The 26,922-nt window shown below is 45.5% G+C and overlaps 2 protein-coding genes across 3 annotated transcripts in view; both read right to left on the bottom strand.

Moving 5' to 3' along the window:
* Positions 1-648: 648 nt before the first annotated feature.
* Positions 649-26,922, bottom strand: part of LOC119820396 (zinc finger protein 805-like) — a 42,310-nt gene continuing 16,036 nt past the window's right edge. Inside the window, exons 1-2 of one of the 2 annotated variants that reach the window (XM_038338678.1) lie at positions 5,907-5,932; positions 649-2,491 (exon numbers count right to left, since the gene is read on the bottom strand). In XM_038338678.1, the coding sequence (XP_038194606.1) occupies positions 858-2,345 (1,488 nt within the window). In that variant the 5' untranslated portion in view covers positions 2,346-2,491; positions 5,907-5,932 and the 3' untranslated portion in view covers positions 649-857. Of the gene's footprint in view, positions 2,492-5,906; positions 5,933-26,922 lie in introns of those variants that run through there. The other variant, XM_042055499.1, reaches the window with a different exon arrangement.
* Positions 17,805-24,949, bottom strand: Aurkc (aurora kinase C). The gene is made up of 7 exons (XM_038338701.1): positions 24,763-24,949; positions 24,190-24,223; positions 23,785-23,976; positions 22,897-23,035; positions 19,629-19,777; positions 18,289-18,463; positions 17,805-18,078 (listed from the first exon to the last, which is right to left on the bottom strand). The coding sequence occupies exons 2-7, from the start codon at positions 24,210-24,212 to the stop codon at positions 17,908-17,910; spliced, it is 849 nt and encodes a 282-aa protein (XP_038194629.1). The 5' UTR covers positions 24,213-24,223; positions 24,763-24,949; the 3' UTR covers positions 17,805-17,907.

Raw genomic sequence — 26,922 nt, 5'->3', positions numbered from 1 at the left:
GAGACTTAAAAAAATTGTGCTAAACCAATTTTAAATAAAGAATCACCTTAACCAATTTTGATACTTACTATATAGCTTTGGCAATTAAGTAATCCAATAGTTGGGAATCAATAAAAATTCTGAGTTGTGTTTGGAATGACACAGAAAGTTTTGCGGTGCAATAAGTAGTGGCCATTTGTATGTATTTGCAACACGCCTGGCATGGCAAAAGCCCTGGGTTTAGTCCCAGAAACCCATACACACACACACACACACACACACACACACACACACACACACACACCTTCCCTTACATCCTTAAAGTATTTAATAACTTATGCTTCCATATTTCTCATATAACTAATATCTACTGCAGAATTATGTGGATAAAGGGAAATATTCAGTAAGTTTATAGATTTGTTCTCCATTTTTAAATACTGGACAGCATTGCTGTCCAATATATATATATATATATATATATACATATATATTCATATATAGTCTCTCTCTCTCTCTTTATATGTGTGTATGTATGTATATATGTATGCACAAACACAAGACATATAAGGGGTCGAGGTCCTTTACTCCTTTACTCCCTAACCCAAAGTTCTTTCCACCCACATTAGAAATTCACTAGCAAATGCCAAAGACTTAGCAGGGCAGCATGAAAACGGTGCTTAAAGTTTTTATTCCTATGTCACCTCCTCCTCACAAAAATTCCTGAGCTAACACCGCGCTTCAAAGTAGGAGAAAGATACGGTTGAAGGTTTTTATGAGTGCAAAGTACCCACTGGGTGTCTCTCTTACATTCTCGGCTGGAAAACAATGCTCATATCTAATGTTTTCATATGACGAGCAGCAATCTGCAACAAGTTCTCTCACAGTGAAGACACTTGTGGGGTTTCTCTTTGGTATGAATTAGCACGTGCTATGTAAGATGCTTCTGTCTGGAAAAGATTTTCCTCAGTGGTCACATTAAAAAAGCCATTTCCCAATAGAAGTTGTTGGATGTTGACAGAAGTCTGCCCACTTGTAAAGGGCCTTTCCTCATCTGCTTCACCGGCAGGGTTTCTCTCGCTGTGCATCCTTTGATGGTGAGTGAGGGATGAGCTGCGGCTGAAGGCCTTCCCACAGTTGCTGCATTCATAGGGCTTCTCTCCCGTGTGGATGACAGCATGCCGGATGAGGTTTGTGCTCCAACAAAAGGTTTTCCCACACTCGACGCATTCATAGGGTTTCTCCCCGCTATGAATCCTCTGGTGCCTGGTGAGTCCTGACCTACGGTTGAAGGCCTTCCCGCACTCCGTACACTCATAGGGCCTCTCCCCAGTGTGGATGCTGAAGTGGCGAATAAGGTCTTTCCGATTGCCAAAGGCTTTCCCACATTCTTTGCACTCAAAGGGTTTCTCTCCAGTGTGGGCTCTTTTATGCAAGATGAAAGTAGAGCAGTGGGTGAAGGCTTTCCCACACTCGCTGCACACGTAAGGCTTCTCCCCAGTGTGAATGCGCTGGTGCCTCTTGAGGTAGGACCTGTGGTTGAAGGCCTTGCCACACTCAAGGCACTCAAAGGGCTTCTCCCCGGTGTGGATCACATAGTGGTGGATCAGGGCTGCGCTCTCCAGGAAGACTTTCCCACACTCACTGCACTCGTATGGCTTCTCCCCAGTGTGCGTCTGCTGGTGCCACATGAGGTAGGACCTGTGTTTGAAGACCTGTCCGCACTCAAAGCACTCGTACGGGTTCTCCCCACTGTGGATGATGTAATGGCGAATGAAGCCTGGCCTGTCTCGAAAAGCTTTTCCACATTCTTTACAGACAAAAGGTTTTTCTCCAGTGTGGCTCCTGTTATGTAAGACAAATGTAGAGCGGTGTGTGAAAGCCCTGCCGCACTCGTCACATTTATACGGTTTCTCCCCACTGTGGATCCGCCGGTGCTGTGTGAGGTGGGATTTGCGGCCGAAGGCCTTCCCGCACTCCATGCACTTATAAGGCTTCTCCCCACTGTGAACCATCTGATGCTGAAGAAGGTATGCGCTCTTGCTGAAGGCCTTCCCACACTCGGTACACTCATACAGCTTCCCTCCAGAGTGACTCCTCTCATGTCGAGCAAGCAGGCGCTTCCTGCTGAATACTATGCCACAATGATGACATCTGAAGACACTTTCCTCCTCCTCCTGAGTTACAGGGCCCTTATCTGACTCATGCGAGTCACAACTATGGATGGCATTTCCTGAAGAGACGTGCTTCTTTCTAACCCTTGAACACATGTCTTCAGCTGTCCCTAAGCTGTCACGTCCAAGGCTGATTCTCCCAGGAAGCAGCTTGCTCTGGGGCTCTATCCCTGTTTGAAAGTATCCTTGCTGCATTTCTGAAGAACCAGTTTGATCAGGAGTTTGCACTGACTGGGAGTCCTTTGAGACTTCTTTTGTGAACTTGCCTTGGCATGAGACTCCCTTAGATAGTGCTGACTCACACGTGGTAAGTTCTGTGGCCTTGGTTATTCCATTGTTACCTGAAATAAGTAACACATACCAGAATGATAATAATAATAATAATAATAATAATAATAATAATAATAATAATAATAAACCAGGAAAAATAAAAGTTCCATGTTAAGGAAAAACATGTCTGTGAATCCTGGTTTGTAATTTCCTTCTTTTGGGATTCCTGAATTCCCGGTTCTTAACAGCAGAGCAAATTAAAGTGCTGAAGATGGGAGAGTCTAGGGTAGACACTCACAATTCCTGACTTAGAGGACAGCCTGGGCTATAAAGCAAGTCCAGAACAGCCAGAGCTGCCACACCGAGAGAAACCCTGTCTCGAAAAACAAACAAACAGAAACAAAAAAGAATTCCTGACTTTGTATATCCATAAAAGCAGCTCATTATTATCTCCTAAACAGTAGGTAGCCCAGGGACTAGTGAGAACGAAGGGGGGTAAAATCGACTGCCACCAAGCCTGATGACCTGAGTTTAATGCCTGGTCCCACAAGATAAAAGCAGAGAACTGATTCCTGAACGGTGTCCTCTGAGCTTCACGCATGTTCTGTAGCACATGCATACATGAATGAATGCACACACGTGCACAAAATAAAAACGTGGTGAAAACAACAGTCTGGGTCTCCCAGCACACTCAGGAGACAGAGAGAAAAGATCACAAGTTTGAGATCAGCCTGGGCTACATAGACAGCTTGAGGGCAAGCCCAATAGATCTATAAAAATGCTACTTTAAAAACTGAAAAAGTATATTTGTAGCATTCAGAACTAATAAAAGCATCTGAGTGTGGGCTGGGGTGCAAGCAGCAGTAAGCACTTGCCTAGCACGTCTGAGGCTTTTGAATGAAAAGGAGAGTGAGAGAGAAAAGAATGTGCAAAGAACTTCAACTTAATAATTTTTTTTAAAAAATCACTTATCTGATTTATTTCACAGATGACACAGAATGGCCAAATATCTTACACTAAGCTACTAACCCACCTTCCATCTGATTAGCAAAGCCTGAGGAGAACCCGCCCTTACAGCATCAAGTGCTATGGATCAAAGGAGGACATGCATGGCGACTCTGGTAAAGAACTGCTCATTTTAGTATCACCCTACAACTCGAATGAGTGAAAGAGATGAGAAACGGTGGTAAACAGAGCACAGCTCGAGTTCAGAAAGAAACATGAGACTGAGAGGAAATCCCCCACCTTAAAACCAGGCCATAGAGGAAATAATCAAACTCAGGGCTGAAATCAAAAAATAGAAACAAAGAAAACAATACAAAGAATCAATGAAACAAAGAGTTGGTTCTTCAAGAAAATAAACAAGACAGACAAACCTGTAGTGGTATTTCACTTGTGTTTTAATAAATAAAGCTTGCCTGGGGATCAGAGAGCAAAACAGCCCCACTGGTCGGCCTTACTACCAGGCAGTGGTAACACACACCTTTAAACACAGTGGCCATACTAGTTGCCATAGAAACTGGGCGGTGCATGATTTTAATCCCAGTGGTGGACACCTTTAATCCCAGAACTAGAGAGGATTACAAAATGGGAGGAGACAGCTCTTAGGCACAGTCTCATTCTGACACTCCTGGAAGCAGGATCACCATTTCAGACTGAGGTGGAGGTAAGAGCCAGTGGCTGGCTACTTTGCTTTTTGGATCTTCAGGTTGAACCTAATTATCTCTATGAGTTTTTATTAATCATGCTTCATTTACAGCCCAACATGGGGCACAAATATTTTTTTTTTTTAAAAAAAAAGGCCATTTGCCTGAGGCTTGTTAGCCACTGGCTCAGACCAGAGCCAAACCCAAACCTAACCACCTGAGTTCAGGAGAAAAACTAATGCTCCCAACTCCCATCCACCCCAGCTTAGCTTCCATGTAAAGATGGAAAATACACAGAGACTCTAAATACTGTATATTATTTTGTTGTCTTTGAATTGTTTGTTTGACTGCTGAGAAAGGAGCAACAGATGCTAAAAGACATGTGATTATTAATGTTGCTGGATTAATACAACCTATATATTTTGAAAATGCCTTGACTTCAAAACTTAAGTCAAAAGATATGTTACTTTGGAGAAGAGTTTTTGTTTTGTTTCCATAGGAAGTGAGAGGCTGTGGATTCATTCTGAGTTAAGAAAAATAAGGTTTGATCAAGGAAGACCCCCTGAAAAATCTCCAATAGGAGCGGATGGCCAAGATAATCCAACACTTTAGAGCACCTCTTTTGCAATTTCCTCTGCGTTTTATATTCAGAACAGCCTCAAGACTGCTTGCGGAGATGATCCAGCCTCACAGAATACTCAAGTCAGGACTTGACCATAATCCTAAATTTTCTTTGGCTCCCCATAAGAAATGTCCCCAATCAGCAAAAAATAATCTAGAAAACTACCCCCACATTCCCAAAAAATAGATTATAGATGTTTGTCTTTGTTTAGAGTGCTGGTTACAAGTTATTATTGGCAATGGTCAGGGGAAAAAACTGAACAAAGGAGATTATATTCAAGGTTCATGTTTGAAAACACACAAAAAGAGGGACTATAACATGATAGGATAAAGGAGTAGATTACTGAATCTACTCTGAAAAGAAAAAAGGGAGGATATAGGTAGGATCTTGTTTTGAAAAAAAAAAAAGGCTGGGCGGTGGTAGTGCACACCTTTAGTCCCAGCACTCAGGAGGCAGAGGCAGGAGGACCTCTGTGAGTCTGAGGTCAGCCTGATCTACAGAGTTTCAGATTTGGCTCCATAACTACTGAGAAACCCTGTCTCAAAAAAACAAAGAAAGAGAGAGAGAGAGAGAGAGAGAGAGAGAGAGAGAGAGAGAGAGAGAGAGAGAGAGAGAAAGGAAGAAAAAAGAGAAAAGGGGGAGATATAGATATGCTAGGATAACAAGGTAGATTATTGAATCTACTCCGAAAAAGGGACATAGTAATAGACACTAAGGAAAGCAAGAGAATCATCAGATCATACTTCAAAAACCTGTACTCCATAAAAATGAAAAATCTAAAAGAAATGGATACTTTTCTTGATAAGTACCACATACCAAAATTAAATCAAGACCAGGTAAACAACTTAAATAGACCTATAACCCCTAAGGAAATAGAAGCAGTCATTAAATGTCTCCCAACCAAAAAAACAACAACAACAACAACAAAAAAAAAAAAAAACCCCAAAACCCAAGGCCTGATGGTTTCAGTGCAAAATTCTACCAGAATTTCAAAGAAAAATTAATCCACTGCTCCTCAAAGTGTTCTACACAACATAAACATAAAAAACACTGCCAAATTATTTTTTATGAGGTTACAGTTACTCTGATACCCAAATCACAACAAGGAAAGGAAATTACAAACCAATCTCCCTCATGAACATTGATGCAAAAATATTCAATAAAATACTGGCAAACCGAATCCAAGAACATATTAAATTAAAAAAAATAATAATCTACCATGATCAAGTAGGCTTCACCACAGAGATTCACAGATGGTTCAACATACAAAAATCTGTCAATGTAATCCACCATATAAGCAATCTGAAAGAAAAAAAAAACACATTATGATCTCCTTAGATGCTGAAAAAGCCTTTGACAAAATGCAACACCCCATCATGATAAAGGTCTTGGAGAGATCAGGAATACAAGAAGCATATCTTAACATAATAAAAACAATATACAGCAAGCCGACAGCCAACACCAAATTAAATGGAGAGAAACTCATAGTGATCCCACTAAAATTAGGAACAATACAAGGCTGTCCACACTCTCCATATCTAGTCAATATAGTGTTCAAAGTTCTAGCTAGATCAGTAAGACAACAAAAGGAAATCAGGGGATATAAACTGAAAAGAAAAAGTCAAACTTTCACTATTTGCAGATGATAGATAGTATATAGAAGTGACCCCAAAAATTCTACCAGGAAATAATTTCTTTTTTCCCTCAGGGAATAATTTCTAAAGCTGATAAATACCTTCAGTAATGTGGTGGGTTACAAGACTAACTGAAAAAAATAAATCAATAGCCCTCCTATATACAAATGACAAATGGCCTGAGAAAGAAATCAGAATAACAACACCCTTTTCAACAGCCACAAATAATATAAACTACCTTGGGGTAACTCTAACCACACAAGTGAAAGGCCTATTTGACAAGAACTTTAAGTCTTTGAGGAAAGAAATTGAAAAAGATATCAGATGATGGAAAGAACTCCCAAGTTCATGGATAGGTAGGATTAACATAGTAAAAATGGCAATCTTACCAAAAACAATGTACAGATTCCCCATCAAAATCCTGACACAATTCTTCACAGAACTTGAAAGAACAATAACTAACTTTGAAAAACAAAAAATTCAGGAGAGCCAAAACAATCCTGTACAATGAGGGAATTTCTGGAAGTATGGCCATTCCTGACTTCAAGCTCTACTATAGAGCTATAGTAACAAAAACAGCTTAGTATTGACATAAAAACAGACATGTAGATCATCGATGGAATTGAATCAATGACCTTGACACAAATCCACACACCTATAAACACCTGATTTTTGACAAAGAAGCCAAAATTATACAATACAAAAAGAAAACTATCTCAACAAATGGTGCTGGCATAACTGGATGATGTCGACATGTAGAAGACTGAGATAGATCGTATCTAGTGCCCAAGCCCAAGTGGATCAAAGACCCAACATAAACCCAGTTACATGGAACCTGATAGAAAAGAAAGTGGGAAGTAGTCTTGACAGTACTGGCATAGGAGACCACTTCCTGAATATAACACCAGTAGCACAGACACTGATATGGACAGTTAATAAATGGGACCTCCTGAAACTGAAAAGCTTCTATAAGGCAAAGGACACCATCAAAAAGACAAAATGGCAGCCTACAGAATGGGAAAGGATCTTCACCAACCCCACATCTGACAGAGAACTGATCTCATATATACATATCAAGAAACTAGACAACAAAATACCAAATATTCCAATTTAAAAATGGGGTACAAATCTAAACAGAGAATTCTCATCAAAGAATATCAAATGGCTGAAATACACTTATAGAGCTGTTCAACATCCTTAGTCATCAGGAAAATGCGAATCAAAACGACTGAGATTCTATCTTACAACTGTCAGAATGGCTAAGATCAAAAACACTGATGACAGCTTATGTTGGAGAGGATGTGGGGTAAAGGGAACACACCTCCACTATTCGTCCGAGTACAGCCACTTTGGAATCTACATGGCTGTTTCTTAGAATAATGGGAATCAATCTACCTCAAGACCCAGCAATAGAATCTTGGGCATATACGCAAAGGATGCACACTCATACCACAAGGACACTTGCTCAACTATGTTCACAGCAGCAATATTTATAATAGTCAGAACATGGAAACGACCTAGATGTCCCTCAACCAAAGAATGGATGAGGAAAACATGATACATTTACACAATGGAGCATTACTCAGCTGTAAAAAACAATGACTTCATGAAATTTACAGGCAAATAGATGGAACTAGAAAAAAATTATTCTGAGAGAGGTAACCCAGACCCAGAAAGACAAACATGGTATGTGCTCACTCCTAAGTGTCTATGAGGAATAAGGTACGGGATGACCAGAGTACAGTTCACAGCCCCAGAGAGGCAAGAGAACAAAGAGGACCCAAAGATGGATGCATGAATTCCCTGAGAAGGGGAAAAAGAGATCTCCTGGGGAAACTGGGGGTGGGGTGGGAGGATGGGAACTTGAGGGAGTGGGTTGGGTGGGCTGGGCAAGTTGGGGGCTGGAGGGAGGCTGAAGGTGGGATGGAGAGGGAGAGTAAGGAAAGAGACATCTTGATGGGGGGGGCATTTCAGGGTTAGGGAGAAACCTGGTGTCAAGGGAACTCCTAGGAATCCATAAGGATGACCCCAGTTAAGACTCCTAGCAATAGTGGAGAGGGTGCCTGGTCTGGCCGTCTACTGTAACCAGATTGGTGACTACCCTAATTACCATCAGAGAGTCTTTACCCAGTAACGGATAGAAGCAGATGCAGAGATCCACAGCCAAGGACTGGGTGGAGCTCCGAGAGTCCTCCTGAACATAGGGAGAAGGGATTGTATGAGCCAGGAAGGAGGTCAAGATCGTGACGGAGGAACACAGACACAGCTGACCTGAGCGAGAGGGAAGTGGACCGACAGCTAGGGAATCTGTATGGGAATAACCTAGGCCCTCTGCATACGTGTGATGGTTGTGTAGTTTGGTCCGTTTGTAAGGCTCCTGGCAGTGAGATCAGGACCTGGCCCTGGCACTTAGCTGGCTTTTGGGAACCTGTTCCCATGCTGGATTACCGTGCCTAGCCTTGATGCAGGGGGAGGAGCTCAGTCCTACCTCAATTTGATGTGCCAGGCTTTGTTCAAGCCCGTGGGAGGTCTGCCCTTTTCTGGACAGAGGAGGAGTGGATGCGGAGGGAGGGTAGATGGGAGTAGGGAGGGGTTACAGTAGAAGAGGAGGGAGGGGGGGATTGTGGTTGGTATATAAAATGAATGAAAAAAGTTAATTAAATAAATACAATTTTAAAAATTAAAAAACAGCCGGGTGGTGGTGGCGCATGCCTTTAATTCCAGCACTTGGCAGGCAGAGGCAGGAGGATCTCTGTGAGTTCAAGGCTAGCCTGGTCTACAAGAGCTAGCTCCAGGACAGGCTCCAAAGCTACAGAGAAACCCTGTCTCAGAAAAAAAATTAAAAAACAAAACAACAACAAAAAAAAAACAGGGCCATAAACAGGGCCAATGATTCAAGAAACCTACCCACCATAGAATTTCAGAAGAACCAACCCTCATCACATACTCACAGGAAATCTGGCTTCTCTTTCATCCAATGGTTTATAAAAAAACAAAACAACAAAAAGCAGTTTCTGGCCTTCTCCCCACTTACTCTCCTGCACAAACCCTTCTCCTGTAGCCCCAGATACTGAGCCACAGGGACTGGGGCACCAACCCCTCACACTAGCAAAGTCTGCTCTGCTATTCTGAGGTCAAACTGAGTCTATTCTTTCACATTCCCCAGGAGTAAATTTCTTACAAGACATGCTGTGCCACAGCAACCTATACAACACGAATGGTAAAGCTGATGTTTTTGTTTGTGTTTTGAGACAGGGTCCCACTGTGTAGTCTGGAACTAGTGCTGTAAACCAGGCTGGCCTTGAACTCACAGAGATCCACCTGCCTCTGCCGCACAAGAAAAACTTACTTTTGATGTGTCACTTTCTAGTCAAGGTCCAGTATGAAAGGAAACAGAGGGCTCAGGAGATGATTCGGTAGGTAAAGGTGCTTGCAGCCAAGACTAATAATCCGGGTTTAATAAGCAGTCTGCGCAGTGGAGAGACCAACTCCCAGCTCACGCAAGGTGGCCTCTGACTCCCGTATGCACATTGTGGCATGTATGTGCACACACACACAAAGTTAAAAAGGAAGGAAAGAGAAAAAAGAAAGAAAGGGAGTGAGAGGAAGAGGAGGTAGAGGAGCAGAGAGAGGGAAGTCCTCAGGAGAGCCACCAGTCCTGCCCACTTCCCTTACCTGCACTGACGCTTGCAGAAAGGTCTTTCATCACCGGCCACAGCTCCTGCCTGTGCTCTAGCCGACACATCAGCTCAGGTTTGGGAACAGGATACCCTTCAAGGAGAGAAATGTGAATATATATTATATATTTAGAATATATATTATATATTCTAAAAAGAGATAAAGACCATCAATGTCACCTGGGATTTCGGGACCAGAATTTGACCTTGGAATGAAGCTGCTCTCAGCATTATCAATAAAGTTAACATCTGACTTAGACTTATATTTAAAAGAATATGTCAAAAACTGTAAAAGGTGTGCCTGGTGGGACAAGACTACTATCCAGCTACTAGAGAGGTTGAGGCAAGAAGGCAGCAAGGCCAAGCCTGCCTGGCAACTGTGATGAGACCTTGTTTTAAAACAAAAAGGAGGGCTAAGGGCACAACTCAGTGGTAGAGAGCTTGCCTAGACTGTGCAGAGACAAGTACACCCCTTGCACTGACAGAAAACCAAGTATTTTTATGCAGGTTAGTTTTTGCCAACTTGACACAAACCTAGACATATTTGGGAAGGGGGACCTCCAAGGAGAAAAATACCTCTAGCAGGCTGGCCTGTAAGCAAGCCAGTGGGGAATTTTTATACTAGTGAAGATGTGGGTGGGTCCAGCCCACATGAGTGGTGCCACCCCTGAGTAGGTAGGTGTTGCTGGGTTCTCAGCACCCAGGGGAAGCAGCACTCCTCCATGGCTTGTGCATCAGCTCCTGCCTCCAGGATCCTGTCCTGTTTGAGTCCTGTCCTGACAATCTTTGATGATGGACTATGGTGTAGAAGTGTAAGACAAACAAACCCTTTCCTCCCCAACTTGCTTTTGGTCATGGTGTTTCATCGCAGCAACAGAAACCCTAACTAGGACAACTGGTATTTGGGAGGCTGAGTCAAATAGAAGGAATGCCACAAGTCTGAGGTCAAGATGGGTTACACATTAAGTTCTAAGCCAGCCTGGGCTGTAAAGTGAGACCTTGTCTTTAAAAATAACAAAACAAAACAAAAACAAACAAACAAAAACCAAGTGTAGTGAGTGACACATTCCTTTAATTTCAGAATTCAGGAAGCAGAGACAAGTGGATCTCTGTGTTCAAGGCCTGCCTGGTCTAATGACCCTGTCTCAAAGCAAACAAAAATGCACCCCAAAGTGCATATAAATAGAGCAGCTGAAAGTGCTTGCCGCCAAGCCTTAAACTGATCCCCAGGATCCATGCAGTGGGGAGAAGTGAGTCCTACAAATCGTCTTCTGAGCTCTATGTATCACAGCACAAATGCGCGCGCGCGCGTGTGTACACACACACACACACACACACACACACAGAGTATAATCCTAGCGCTTCAGAGATGGGGGCAGGATAATAAGGAACTCAATGTCATCCTCAGCTATATAATGAGTTCAAGACTAGTTGGGCTACACAAGAACAGACCATTCTACAAAAGATAAAAATCAAGTCTATTTAGCTCAGTTTAGAGGTAAGCCTTTCCTGCACTCCTCTTTCTTTCCTTCCCTCCACTCCCCATCTTTCCCTCCCTTTACTAAGGTCTCACTATCTAAGCCTAGGGTGGCCCCAAACTCCTGATCCTCTTGACTTGGGTTCCAGAGTGCTAAGATTACAGATAGGTATGAACTACCAGTCAACGAGTACTGGTTTTATACAATCCACTGTAGCTAAGGCCAAGCCGGAACTACGTTGATAAGCACATTAACCCCTGGAAAGAACAGTGGCTCCAGGAACTTTTGGTTCCCTCCTTCCAAATTTTTGGGTCCTGGAGTTAGCACTTGGGACTCTGTTGTTGTTTATGTATATGGGTGTTTTTTCCTGCATGTGTGTATGTACCCCTTTTGTGTGCCTGTTGTTCTCAAAGGCTAGAAGAGGGCCTCAGATCCCTAGAACTAGAGCCACAGATGGCTGTTGGCCTCCAGGCTGGTGTTACATTTTTAATTTGGGTCCTCTGGAAGAACAGTCAGTGCTTTTAACCACTAAGCCATCTCTCCAGCCTCCAGTTTAAGCAAATGCTAAGCTATCTGCCAACCCTAAGCCTCATTTCTTGATGACCTATTTTCCACCCAGAAGCCTGGGACTGAGGTGGTTACAGCCTGACGACCTTGGCTCCCCAGACTCCCATGTTTATCTCAGTCAACCTGTAGTGCTCTCCTCTCCTGGACCCTTATCATGAGCTATTTACCTTGAGCCTGCTTTCCTAGTTAATCCACAGAACTTATCCTTATGGAAGAGGCCATATGTACTTTACAAAGAGTTTCAAAGCAGCCGTGCATTAAATATCACCAGGAAACTTTTTTCTAAATTGTCCTGTGCTTAAATATGTCTAAAATAAACTGTCTGCTGTCACACTCTCAAAGTTTGAACCAACACCAGCTACTGAGCTCTGTTGGACCAGACTGCCTTCTTGACTCATTAGCATCAACTTTCTGCTGGCCATGGTGTTTGCAGATACTCACATACACATACAAATGACTAAAAATAATAAAAATAAATCCTGTGAGGAAAAAGCACTAGCTAAAGCAGCTGGAAATTCTGCGTCCGGGTCCTTCCAAATGCCCCTTCCTCCCACTACCATCCTCTCTACATTACCCTTGGAGTCTAAAGGTACTACGTTTATCGCCCAAAGAGATACAGCATAGGAAGAGATGAGTCTAGAATATGTCTGAAGCAGGAGGAAGAAAAGGCAGGCTCAGAGGACCTCTTCACCATCAGGGCCTGGAGCCAGAGGGGAGAATGGAAGCAGCAGAGGACCTGCCCCCTGGGAGTGGGAGGTAACAGACTTACCCAGAGAGACCAGAAGCCCAAGGTTTTCCAGCATCACCTCCTGGTACAGGGTTCTCTGAGCTGGAGCCAGCTGCCCCCACTCTTCTTGAGTAAAAACCACAGCCACATCCTCAAAGGTGAAAGCCACCTGAAAAGTCACAGCCTATTAGTGTTGGCCTCGGGCTGCTCGGCAGATGTCATGTGTGCTTTGCTCAAAGGGTACAGAGAGAGATTAAGGCCCAAACTACACAGCACATCCTTTAAGGCTATGCTGTTTCCTGGGCTCCAAGAGGAGAGATATGCTGTTGGGGCATATAATGGCTAGACTTAACGGACAACTTGACACAATCAACAATCACCTGGAGTCTCAAGGAGGGACTGTCTAGATCAGGCTGACCTGTGGGTGTGTCTATGGAAGATCATCTTGATTATGTTAAGGTAGGAAGACCCAACCTAAAGAAGATAAACACCATTCATTGCCTGGGTTCATGCCCTAGACTGCATATAAAAGGAGAAAGTGGAGTCACTGAGTTGGCTCATCATGAAAAGGCACTTGGGGCCAAGCTTTACAACTTGATCTATCCCCTGGAACTTTACATAGCAAAAGGCAAGAACCCAACTCCCAAAACCCTGATTTCCAAATGCAAACCTACATATGCATAAATGAACAAATCTAACTTTCAAATTAATAAAAATAAGTGCTGGGAGTGATGGTTCACACCTAGCACTTTGAGAAGCAGAGACAGATGGGTCTCTGTGAGTTTCAGGCCAGCCCGGGCTACTTGGTGAGACCCTGCCTCAAAAGCAACCACCCAGAGAAAACGAAGGGGCACAAGCATGCGAAGGGGAACAAGCATGCGTGCATCTATTGCTCTCGTTTTTCTGACCATGAACATGCTGTAACCAGTTCTCTCAAACGCCTGCTGCAGTGACTTCTCTGTTCAGGACAGACCCGTAACCCTGAGCCAAATAGACCCCTGCTTCCTTCAAATGCCTTTGTCAGGGTATCTTATCTCGGTGATAGAAAACAAAGCTAAGATGGCATAATACGTCAGTGCGAAGGGCAGCAACCTCCCATGCCAATGAACACAAACTGTGGGCTGTGAGAGAGGTTCTGTCTGGGGTATCACAGGAATGACAAATAACGATAATAACAATGGAACCAATACCAATGATGTTAAGAACAGCACTTCTTGGGCTTCTCTGGTCCAGCTAGGTTCCTGCCCATGCTGAACGCTTCACAAGTCCTCAGTTCTGAAGTCAGACTCCTAGAGTTTCAATGCAAGCTCCTGAAACTACCACTCGACAGCTGTACAGCATTAGGTACCTCACTTCATCTCTGAGCCTCCATGTCCAGATCAACACAGTAATTGTTACTTCGACAACAGCTATGAGAAAAGAAAAAAATACAGAAAAACAGAAAAAGGTAAACATGGGTTAAAAAAAAAAAAACCAGCCATGAGACTGAGATGAGATTTTTGATGAAGCATACCATAGTTGGGTTGGGCTGTGGTGGCTCACACCTTTAATCCAAACGCTCGGGAGGAAGGTAGCAGAGTTCGAGGCTAGCCTGATCTACAAAGCAAGTTCTAGGACACTCAAGATTATTACGCAGAGAAACCCTGCCTCAAAACCAAACCAAACCAAACCAAAAGAACACCACACTTAACTGTCTTAGTTTCTGTTAACTTCAACAGCATCTGGTCACCTACATATCAGTGACTTAGGGCTAAAAGAGAGCCACTAATTCAAGTAGGGGTTCACGTCTTTGCTTATTTGTTTTTGTTATGTATGACAAGGTCATAAGCAGTTCAAGCTGGCCTCAAATTAGCTACGTAGCCAGGGCTGACCTTGAACTCGCCATCCTCCTGCTCCTGCCTCTCCAGTGCTGGGGTTTACAGGGACAACTAAAGGAGTGCTATCTGGGCACGTGAGGTAGTTCAGTGTAGAAGTGCTTTTCCTCCAAGCCAGACAACCTGAGGTTGACCTCCACACTCAAGTCATTGCTTGCACATGAGTGGATATAACCCATACACACTTGAACACTACGCACACACATTTTATAATATTTAAAAAGTGACATCATGAGCAGAAATCGCAGGGATCTGAGGATCGTCCAAGGCAGAGTGAACTGCAACGGTAAAGGAGAGAGGAAAGGGAATTTTTGGTCAGGTGGGTACACCCGAATAGCAGTGAGCCAGAGAGAGAAAGGAAACAAGATCATAAGTGGTCAACCAGAAAGAATAAGAGACTTGCTGGGCGGTGGTGGCATGCCTTTAATCTCAGCACTTGGGAGGCAGAGGTGGATCTCTGTGAGTTCAAGGCCAGCCTGGTCTACAGAGAGTTCCAGGACAGGTTCTAAAGCTACAGAAAAACCCTGTTTCAAAAAAAGAATAAGAGACTTATAGACCATGTCTGAGTGGTTTGTGAGTTGATGAAAGCCCTTAGCCTGGAGCTTCATTCACCTTTCAGTCCCTTAAATTACCTACCAGAGGCCTGACATTCTTGACATGAGGAAGCTGTAGGGGATAACTAGCTGAGGGGCATCCTGGAAACTAAGGGTTGTGTGTCCTTTATTAGACGCAGAAACAAGTAGGGACCAGTTATTAAACCAAATCCTAGACGTCTGCTGCCTATAGTTATACCAAGTTATCTTTAGACCTCTAGATTATCGTGAGAAATAGTCATCTGGCTTACTGTAGAAATGACTTACAGACTGACTTCAAGGTGTTTTGTTACAGAAAAGGTGGCAGGTTGCTACGGATTATGCCTCGAAGTCTTACTTCTTTAGCTACGGTCTTCACTGTCCATATGTATAGATAAATGACCCTCTCAGGTACTAAGCAAATAATAAAAAAGAAAGAAAGAAAAGGAAAGGACATGTCCGCTCCCGGGTATGGTGGAGGAAAAAGTTTATTATAGATATGTAGGGGAGTATAGTCAGAGACAGAGACATCTGGAAGAGTAGACATGACCCTGAGCTATGTGAGGGGAAAGGGAACCAGGGGCAGCAGTCAGGAGGCCCAAAAGAGGACGGTTAACCAAAATGGTTGGACTCTATAGGGAAGGTTAGCTGGGAGAAGGAGCTGGAGAAGTTTATGGAAGAGCGCAGGCTATGCCCGCCAAGAGGACCCTGGGACAGGTAGGGACTGGCGGATGCTGGGGAAACCTGCGCTCTGATATGCTAAGTAGGCACCTCGCCGCTGTCCCGGGTTGAGACTTAACACTAAGACTCGAAATAAATTGAGTACCATTCAGAGCCACTCTTCCTAAACAAACACAACTGCAAAGACAAAGCGAGAGGCTCTCACGACTGACAGATTTTCCAAACCGTGGAGGCATCAAAAACCTCCGTCAACCCACCTGCCCGGAGTCCCTCAGCGTCGACGCCATCATGAGACCCCCGTGGGCTGCGACCAGGCGGTCCTGCCCCTGGCAGGCGACCTTGGCTGATGACAGCTATGCCCAGGACAGAGAGGCCCCACCGCGCGATCTACAGGATTTGCCTCTCAGAGATGGCCTCGGACTGTGTTAGGATTTCCACAGCAGGCATGGACTAGAGGGTCGCCAGGATGACGTCACGAAATTGTTCCGCTCCTTGACAGAGGGGTAGTGTCCTTTATTAGGCCTTTCATTTGCCGAGTGAACCGCAAGACTCGTGTGCTGTGCCTTCTGGGTAATGTAGTTCTTTCTCTGCTGGAGCCCACCCCGAGAATGGAGCCCTTGTCTTTTCCTAAAATAGACTACAATCCCAGTTTAGACACACCTATTGCTTTTTTTTTTTTACTTGAAATTGTTGCACTTTTGTTTTTGAGACAGCTTTGCTAAATTGGCCAGGTTGGCCTTGAACTCCCTTCCTCAGCAGTCCAGGCAGACCTTGAAATTGTCCTGCCTCAGTCTCCTGAACACTTAAGATTGTAGGCATGTACAGACCCACCCAGTAACAATGCACACCACTTGGGAGGATTCGGGCATTGGGTGAGAAAGCCATTCTTCCAGTGTAAAATGTAGACTAGAGATGAGGATGTGTCTGGAATCTTTGCCAAACATCTGGGTAAATAAAGATGAGAAACTGGGCACTCTGCAGGAACCCAGACCTCTACACATGTATCACCACTCCTGATCCACCCCCTTTTCATTTATTACTTATTTTGTATGTGTGTGAGCGTAGGTGTGCCTCCATACTTGAGTGGAAGCCCCAGAACCCTGGAACAAACAGTGATAAGCATTTGTAGTCTTAGTGCTGGGGAGCTGGAGATAGGAGGATCAGCGTTTCATTGACCAGCTAGTCTAGCCAAATGGGTGAGCTTATGTTGATAGACCTACCATCTCAAAAAATGAAATGGAAGCGTGGCATGGTGGAAGAGGCAGGCAGATCTCTAAGTTTGAGGCCAGCCTGGTCTACACAGGGAGTTCCAGGACAGCCAAGGCTGTTAACACAGAGAAGCTCTGTCTTGAAAAACCAAACAAACTAAACAAAAAAATGAGCTGGAGAATGTTGTTTTTCTGGTCCAACAAACCTCTCTGCCAACACAATAATCCAAATCAGACCAAATTAGAAGCCAGGTTTAATGGATGCCAGTGCTCCCGGGTGGCCCTGGGGGTGGGGGGGACACGAAGAGGGGGAAACGAAAACCCGGGAGAGACCACGTTTGTTCTCTGGAGGGCGGTTTAAATAGCCTATGGGAATGGTCTTGACCTTCTCTGGGGCGGGGTGACCATTTAGCAGGATTTCTCAGAGGTGGAGTCTGGACTGTGGCAACTCCCAGGGAAAGGGGCTTGAAATGGAACTTTCCACCCAACATTCCAAAATGGATGCCAGGAGCTGTGGTGAAGCCCCACTCAAACATTCCAGACTCTGGATAAGGATGTCAGGAGCTGAGGTGATGCTTCCAACCAAACAGAGCAATAGAGGGAGATACCCGATATGGAACCCTGGATTTCACCCCCACCACACACGCAAGACAAAAGATTCTATCACATGGACATGCTAACTCACACAACCAAAAAGATTGATATTTATCAGTTTTAATTCACATCTTATAAGAGAAAACAAGCAAAACAGATGAAGTAACAGAGCCTGGAGAAAAACACAAACTAACAGACAGGCAGAGCTCAGGAAACCGTCTGATTGCAGGGAGGCAGCATCCTACGGGAGTGGTCCCGGACCCAGTGGTGCTTCAGGATCTGGTCCAGGTCCAGTCGTTCTGAGGGATGGTACCTAAGAAGCTTGGAGATCAAGTCCTGTGCCCCAACAGGTACTGATTGAGGAAACCTCAAATCCACCTAATGAGCCAGGGAAGAAGAATGACAACCTAGTTTATCTCCTTAGCTCATTTCCTCTGTGTTCTGTCAGTCTCTTCGGGCACCCTTCTGGATAGAGCAGACTATCTCCTGTAAGCACTCCAACCCTCAGCTGACAGTGTCTGGCTCCCTGATGTGTGGGACTCCACACCTGTGTGGATGTGCGGGACTCCGCACGCATGGCCAGCTCACCTTGAGGATGCGCTTGTATGTCTCGTTGTGAGTGCTGCTCTCGAAGGGAGGATTGCCCACCAGCAGCTCATAGCAGAGCACCCCAATACACCACAGATCCACCTTCTCATCATACGTTCTTCCCTCAATCATTTCCGGAGGCAGGTAGTCCAGAGTCCCGCACATTGTCTTTCTCCTAGAGCAGGACACAGAAGGGAGTGCTGAGCATGGGCAGAGTTGAGGGACATCTTCCCTGCTGAGCACACATGTGGACACACAGAGAATTCTTTAAGATTCAGGGAAGGTATAGGAGGCTCACATCTCTAATCCTGGCACTTGAGAAGGTGGGAGGTAGAAAAGAATAGTGTGCGTTTGAGGCTAGAATGAGCTAGAGGCCAGGCAGGACTACAACATGAGAAACTCAATCATTCAGAGAAGGCTGGGCTGGAGAGATGACTCAGTGGTTAAAAGCACTGGCTGCTCTTCTTAAGGACCCTAGGTGGACTTCCCAGTACCCACGTGGCAGCCCATAACCATCTACAACTCCAGTTCCAGGGGATTTGATGCCCTCTTCAGCCTTCATGGGCACTGGGCACCAGGTATGACAAGTGGTGTACAAGACACACATGCAGGCAAAACACCCATACACATAAGATTAAAAATTGAAAACCAAAACCCGAAAACTCAAGAGAAGGTAAGTACTGTAAAGGAAAATGCATTAATCCCATGCTTTAAAATTATTCAGTCAGGTGTAGTAAATCACATCTGAGACAGGAGGATTGCTCTAAGTTTGAGGCCAGCCTAGTCTACAGAGTGAGGAGGAAGAAGATTTGGAACATAATGATGATATATCATGAGGATCCAAGCAAATGTAGCTATCAATACAGAAAAATTCATTCCTGGAATGCTTACTAATTTACATGGAATCTTTTGGCAAAGGCACATACTAATAAAGACCAGGAAAGAAAAGCTCTGGTTGGGCCTACACACACACACACACACACACACACACACACACACGCTCGGTGTCTTTATTGCTCTCCACTTTATTCCTTTAAGGCAAGATCTCTCTCTGAACCTCAACCAGTCACTTCTGCCAGGCAGGCTGGCCAGCAAGCTTCCAGGAGCTGCCTTATTTCCACCCCTCAACTCTGTGCTTCCAAAGGAAATGCTCTTGCCCACTGACCCATCACTCAACCCAAATCTTTCACTCTGCAAACACATTTTAGATGTATGCATTTGGAAAAAATGGTGCCCAAATACAAGCCTCAGTCTGTATCTGGGTCTTAACATGTGAGATGATTTCACCTAGGCAACCCCTCAATGGTATGAGGGTCCCACCCCCATTGCACCTGACCTACCTGAGAGAGGGGGTATGCACAGACCAACCAAAGTCTGCGATCTTCACCTCACCCCTGAGCCCCAGCAGCAGATTCTCTGGCTTGATGTCTCTATGAATCACCTTCTTCTCATGACAGTAGGTCAGGGCATCTGCCAATTCCTCTATTATCTGTGTGAACAAAAGCAATCTAGTAGGGGAAAGACTTGCACGGCCTCCCTGCAAGGTAGAATAGGCATCATGAATTTTAAGACTGCAAAGCAATCTCATTTCCTGACTAATAATTTGAGTATTTCTCTATGTGTACACCCATGCATATGTGGAGCCTAGAGGACAGTCTTCAGCGTGGCTCCTTACTGTCCATCCACCTTGACTGTTGTCTCACTGTACAGGCAGCCCAGATTAACCTTAAACTCAAGAGCTCTGCAGGCCTTTGCTTCCTGAGTTCAGGATTAAAGGTATGCACGGCCATGCCCTCCTGGTTCCCCAATATCTTTAATATAGCACCATGGTTATAGCTCTGAGTGAACACTAAAATGGGCAGGCCCTCCCTGTGGACTTGGCACAGTAGTCAGATACGGAACCTATGCCTAGCCAATCAGATAATCCCTCAAAGAATCCGTCTCAAGAAACATCCATTTTGATGTCCAGTTGACCCAACTACAGCTGATGGGATAATGGCTGCCATGGCTTCCCTTTCAGTGCCCTATAAAATCCTAGGTAATGTTTTGAGGGAAGGGGTTTCACTATGTAACCCTACTGGCCTGGAATTTGACGTGAACCAGGCTGACTTTGAACTTTGATCCTTCTGCCTCAGCCTTCTAAGTGCTGGAATTATAGGCCTGCAAAACTACCCTTTCAATATATGCTTATGGTTTCATTTCCTGTATCACAGAGTTGGACCTTTTATACACTGTTCTCATGTTTATTATTATATTTGTGTTTTGTGCATGCACAGGTCCCAGGACTACCTTCTGGATTTGTTCTCTCCTTCTACCATGTGGTCCCAGGAGGCCAAACTTATGTGCTCAGCCTAGGCAGTAAGCATCTTTACCCACCGAGCCAGCTTTCCAGCCCACGTTATATCAGATGCTTGACATAAAGACTCCAGGTACGGTGCAGTAGGCAGCATTCGGGTGTCAGAGGCAAGAGGATCTCTGAGGCCAATCTGGACTGCATAGAGTGTTCCAGGTCACGGCTACTGTCCTAGTTAGGATTACTATTGCTCTGACGAAACACCATGACCAAAGGAAGAACAAGCTGGGAGGAAGGGAGTTATTAGGCTTACACTTCAGCACTGCTGTTCATCACCTTAGGAAGATGGAGCTGACACAGAGGCCATGGAGGGAGCTGCTTACTGGCCTGCTTCCCAGTCCACCTTCTTATAGAACCCAGGACCAGCAGCCCAGGGATGGCACCACCCACCATGCATTATCTCCCCCACTGAGCACTACATGGGAAAATGCCTTACAGCTGGATCTCACTGAAGCATTTCCTCAGCTGAGCTCCTTCCTCTGATGACTCTAGATTGTGTCAACACACAAATACACCGCTATCAAGTCACAACCCTTCCTTTCTTATTCATCCCCAAGATCTTAAATAACTTTAAAAGTCCCACAGTCTTTACAAACTCAAACACATTTAAAACGTCAGCTCCTTTAAAACAGCCAATCTCTTTAATAAAAATACAAAGTCTTTTAAAATTCAGGTCTCTCAATTGTGGGCTATTTATCCTGTAAAATACTTTTTTACTTCAAGATGGAAAAAAAAATTAGGGCACAGTCACAATTAAATCAAAGCATAACAAAATTCCAACCGTCCATTGTCTGAGATCCACTCGGGTCACTTCTCTGGCTCTGCCCTGCACACAGATATCTGTATATCTGGGATCCACTCATGACCTTCTGGACTATTCTAGAGAGCTCGGGTCGCTTCTCTGGCTCTGCCCTGGACACAGAGCTTGTCTTCTAGGCACTAGCCGGCTTCCACTCCACTGCTGCTCCTGTGGCCCTCCCCAACCGATCATTAAATGAGAAAATGCCTTACAGCCGGTCTCACTGAGGCATCTCCTCAGCTGAGGCTCCTTACCCTGATGACTCTAGCCTGTGTCAAGTTGGCACACAAAACCACCCAACACAGCTACATAGCTAAGACTCTGCTTTCAAGAAAAAAAAAATCCAAACTATGAACACTAATATTCTAGAACTACATTGGGAATCAAACCCAGGACTGATTTGGGCGGTGGTGGTACACAACTTTAATCCCAGCACTCAGGAGGCAGATCTCTGAGTCCGAGGCCAACCTGGTCTACAAGAGCTGGTTCCAGGACAGGCTCCAAAGCTACAGAGAAACCCTGTCACGAAAAACCAAAACAAACAAACAAACCAAAACCACCGAACCCAGGGATGTACACACGCTAGACAAGAAAGTGGATGACCAAGTTACATCTCAACACCCCAGAAAAAATTCTAATAAAAACAGTCTAAAGCTGGGTGCCATGGCACATGCCTGTCATCCTAGCACTCAGAATGCTCCAAGTTCAAGGCCAACTTGGTCTATATAGATGTTGCAAGTCATTCTTGGCTATCTAGAAAGACCCTGCCTCAGAAAAAAATATATAGCACCCTGAGTCAGGTATAATGGCCTATGTCTATAATACCAGCACATGTGGGGCTCTCCCAAGAGACTCACAAATTTCAGATCAGCCTGGAGAGTCTGGTGAAGTCTGAGCTAGCCTGGGCTACCTAGCAATGTTTCCAACTCACAAAGAAAAGTGGGGGAGGGAGGGATGATGGCCAGCAAGATAGCTCAGTGGGTAGGGAAGCTTTGCTGTGCAAGCCTGGTGACCTGAGTTTCCTATAAGCTGGTGACCTGGCGACCCTGTAAACCCATGTAAAGGTGTAAATAGAAAGCGGACTCCTCCCTTCATGACTTCCACATGAGCACTGTGGCATGTATGTTCCCCCTCCCATGTCACACACAAATACATATAATAATAATTTAAGCTGGGTGGTAGTAGCACATGCCTTTAATCCCTGCACTAGGGAGGTAGAGAAAGGAGGATCTATGTGAGTTCAAGGCCAACCTGTTCTATAGAGCAAATTCTAGAACAGGTTCCAAAGCTACACAGAGAAACCCTGTCTCAAAAAACCCAAAATAATAATAATAATAATAATAATAATAATAATAATAATAATAATAAATTAAGAAAAAGTGGGAAGGGGATATTAGCAGCCACAAACAGTAACTCATCACATGCTCAACCCTTAGGGCCCCAGAGCTCCCCTCACCGTGGCTGTACGCTGCTCATCTAACACACGGTTTCTCTGAAGCTCCTTATAGAGTTCACCCCGTGGAGCATATTCCAGAATTAAGTACACCCGGCGAGCATCATGGAAGTAGTTGTACAGGCGTAGGATATTCGGGTGTCTGAAGGAGGAATGAGGAAGAGTCGGGGCAGGTCTGAACGCACAGCAAGTAAAGGCACTTAATTGCCAAGCCTGCCAGCCTGAGTTCTGTCCCCAGAACCAGTATGGCGGAAGGTAAGAACCAACTCCTCCAAGTTGTTCTCCACACTGCAACACACACGGCCCACGTGCCTCCCCATCCCCTAATAAATTAAAACAACTGCATCTCTTGGGGAATGGTGGCACACGTCTTTAATCCCAATGCTCAGGAGGCAGAGGCAGGCAGATCTCTGAGTTCAAGGCCAGCCTGGTCTACAGAGCGAATTCCAAGACAGCCAGGGCAACACAGAGAAACCTGTCTCAAAAATCAAGACAAAACAAACAAAAATTCAACTAGTGTCTATTGTGTAGTCCTGGTTGGCCTGGAACTCACTATGTAGACCAGGCTCACTTCAAACTCAGTGATCTGTTTCTGCCTCCCAAGTGCTGGGGAGAAGGGAATGATTTTAAAAAAAAATGTCACCTGAGGAGCAATACTGGAGGTTTGACATCTGACCTTCACAAATGTACACACACAAGACTGGTGTGTCCGACACTGGGAGAGAATGTTACATGGTCTAACTGGAATGAGCTACAGAGAAAACTCTTCAGGGTGAAAGCGGAGAGCTTCTTTGGGACTCGTGGGGAAGGCCACGTTCAGAGATCAGGCCGGCAAGAGGAAAGCCGGAGCCTGAAACCCCCAGCTGGGCATCCCACACAGACCATGCTTACTGTAGGTGCGCCTGGATCTCCACCTCCCGTCGAAGCTGGTGCTCCAATCCCTCCTTCTCTATCTGGGACTTGAAGAGGACCTTCAGGGCCACAATGAAATGGTTTTCCTTGAGTCGAGCCAGGTACACATTCCCAAATTTCCCCTTGCCTAGAGGACGCCCTATTTCAAAGTCATCGATGGTGAAAGGCCTCCTGAACAGAAAAAGAGATGACCGCATTCAGAGACTAGCGGGTTAGAGATCCCCCAAGAACCCCCTATCCCGCCATTCAGTCTGATCACAGCCCCAGCACTGGGTGTTCAATGGGGGAAATAGCGTCTTGGACTCACTGGCCAGTGCTCCACTTGCCCAACTTCTTCACCCGAGTCCCACCTTCTTCCTTCTAGAAACAAGGCAAGGCACTCACCTGGCTGAGGTGCTGGGTTCCATCTGGCCAGTCGCTAAAGGTAAGAGGGAGGAAAAAAATGGGTGTGGCGATGCTTAACTGCAATCCCATCTGTGGGACGTGGAGGCAGGAGGATCACAAGTTCAAAGTCATTCTCCACTACACAGCAACTTTGAGGCCCACATAGACTACAAGAGACCCTGTCAGAGATTGGGGAAGGGAGAGGTTAGGAGTATAAGTGGGGGGGGGGGAGTGAGGGAAGTTGGAGAGGACGAGGAAGGGAAAGAGGAAAGGGGAGGGAAAGCTCCTGAAGGGCTGCAGGAGCAGTGAGGGGAGGATGGAGGAAGAAATAGGAGAAAGAACAAGGAGGGGCCGGAAAGGGAAGACTTAAGTCTTCAGGGCCCAAGTCACCCACGCTGACGGGGAACCCCAGCCTTTTCTGCTCGTCCTCTCGCTAAGTGTCTTGTTTCTGTTTAAGATAAGGTTTCATAGTAGCCCAAAGGGGCCTCTATCTACGTCCATCCTCCTGCCTCGGCTTCCCCCGAGTCGGGATGACACACCCTGGGCTTTGGCCCCGGTTCCCATTCCTCTTACTTGTGGGCGTAGCTGCGCCCGAGGGCGGCCAGCGTCTTCCCTGAACTCTGGAAGAAGTGACGGCAAGCTGAAGTCCCGCCGGCTGCTTAGGTCCGGGGGCCTCAGGAAAGGGGTGGGCGGGTAACGCTCCGGCGGCGGCCTCTCCGACGGCCCAGAAGGCCCCAGCCCGCTACAGGAACCGGGCTGCGCGCACACACAGGCAAACCAGGACGGGCGGCGCTCAAGACTTTTGGAGAAAGCGCCTGGCCCGGGACTCGCCGACTCCGGTGGCTCCCCATTGGTTGAGCTTTCCGACGTCAACGGCGTACCCAATAGGGTAGCGTGAGAAGCAAGTTTCCGGCACGAGGGCGCTCGGCCAATAGGATGATGGGGGCGGGACAAGACGGGAAGGTGGGGTTAGCGAGATTTCAGACGTCAGCACGAGGAGCTGTGCGTCAGTGCGCGTACAAATGAATCAGTCAACTTCAGTAGCCTCGCTGTGTGTCAGTGCGCGTGCAAATGAATGTCAATCAACTTCAGGGGTCTCGCTGTGTGTCAGTGCGCGTACAAATGAATGTCAATCAACTTCAGGGGCTTCGCTGTGTGTCAGTGCGCATGCAAATGAATGTCAGTCAACTTCTGGAGCCTCGCTGTGTGTCAGTGAGAGCACAAACGAATGTCCATCAACTTCAGGGGCCTCACTGTAATAAATATGTGTCTTTTCTACTAAGTACTATAAAACTTGTGTTTATTAGGATAGGGAATTAAAATATTAAAAAAAAAAAAAAAAAGATCCCGTCCATGCAGGACGGTGGTGAGCAGGCAGAGGCAGTTCGAAACCAGCCTGGTCTACAGAGCAAGTTCCAGGACAGCGAAGGCTACACAGAGAAACCCTGTCTCGGAGAACAAAACAAAAGTCCTGCCCACCCTGTAAGACTTTTGTACACGTGTGTTCTGGTTTTAGTTTTGTTTTTGTTTTGTTCCCCGGTCTCTGCTCCCCCGACAGAATCTCATTATGTAGCTCTGTATCTCCTGATACTATTAAACCAGGCTGCCCTGGAATTCACAGGCAGATCCACCCGCTTCTGCCTCGGAAGCGCTGGGATCAAACGCGTGTGCTCTGTCCCGGGGCCTGCCAAGTGTTCTAATCCTTCCTACCCAATAAACCTTTTGTTCACACAAAGGCTCACTGCTTTCTTTTAGGAATTTGACGGCCTGGAGCAGTAACCTTTTCCCCTTCCTCTATTTCTTCTTTTCAGACTAGCCAATTTGAGTAAGATTGCAAAATCCAACCTAGTCAATGGGGGGTCAACTACCACTGAGTGAGAATAAAAAATACACTTCTTGTCTGTTGGGAGCAGTGAGACCCCAGATCCTGAATTTCTTGTAATCCCCTGATCTGAGTGCCTACAGCTGCTCTGAGCACGAGACCTTCAGGAGTTCCTGATGGCAGGAGAGTGGTTTCTGGTGGGTTTGGCTGGGGTGTGGCTATATCTATATAATCTGCCCCTGAACACAATAAAGGTGGCATTCTTGGGGAATTCAAGGATGACCCGTGTCGCTGTCTCTCTGTCTGTGTGAGTCTTTGTGTTTTTTAACCTCCTGCCCCTTGCCCGAATCTCGCCAACTGGGTGCCAGCGCATCGAACGCAGACACAGCGGTACTTCTCTCTATGTGTGTTCGATTTTTCTGAACCCAGCCAATTATCAAGAGTGTCAAGCCCGGTAGTGGTGGTGCCTGCCTTTAATCCCAACACTTGGGAGGCAGACAGGCGGATCTCCATGAGTTCAGCCTTGTCCTCAGAGTGAATTCCAGGATGGGTTCCAAAGCTACAGGGAAACCCTATCTCAAAAAACAAAAACAAAACAAAGTGTTGGTCCAGGAATGGAGTCCTGTGAGAACCCTCCAAGAAAATAAGTCTTGTGACCTCAAAAATTATTCTTGGAATGTGTTTTCATACCCCTCCCAGGTGTAGTGGTCAGGAGTGAGCTTATTTCAAAAACACTTCAAATTGAATTCATTCGACCAGAAACAAGACAAGCCCAGGTCTTGTCATGTAGCCCCTGGATAAACTAAGACTAGGTAGTAAGCTGGCCTCAAGCATTATGTAATCCTCCTGCCTCAGCCTCCTGATTGCTGGGGTTGAAGGCACACTACATTTGGTGGCTTCTTCCTTTTCTT

This window comes from Arvicola amphibius, chromosome 8, assembly GCF_903992535.2.
Source record: "Arvicola amphibius chromosome 8, mArvAmp1.2, whole genome shotgun sequence".
Classification (NCBI taxonomy): Eukaryota; Metazoa; Chordata; class Mammalia; order Rodentia; family Cricetidae; genus Arvicola; species Arvicola amphibius.
This window is presented reverse-complemented; position numbering and strand designations above follow the sequence as displayed.

What these genes read in the sequence shown, in the direction of transcription:
- Aurkc (XM_038338701.1), bottom strand. Translation starts at nt 24,212, where the DNA reads ATGGAACCCAGCACCTCAGCCAG. An exon ending in GAACCCAGCACCTCAGCCAG is followed by an intron (nt 23,977 to 24,189) that starts GTGAGTGCCTTG and finishes TTTTCTGTTCAG; the next exon opens with GAGGCCTTTCACCATCGATG. An exon ending in GTGCATACCCCCTCTCTCAG is followed by an intron (nt 18,464 to 19,628) that starts GTAGGTCAGGTG and finishes GTCCTGCTCTAG; the next exon opens with GAGAAAGACAATGTGCGGGA.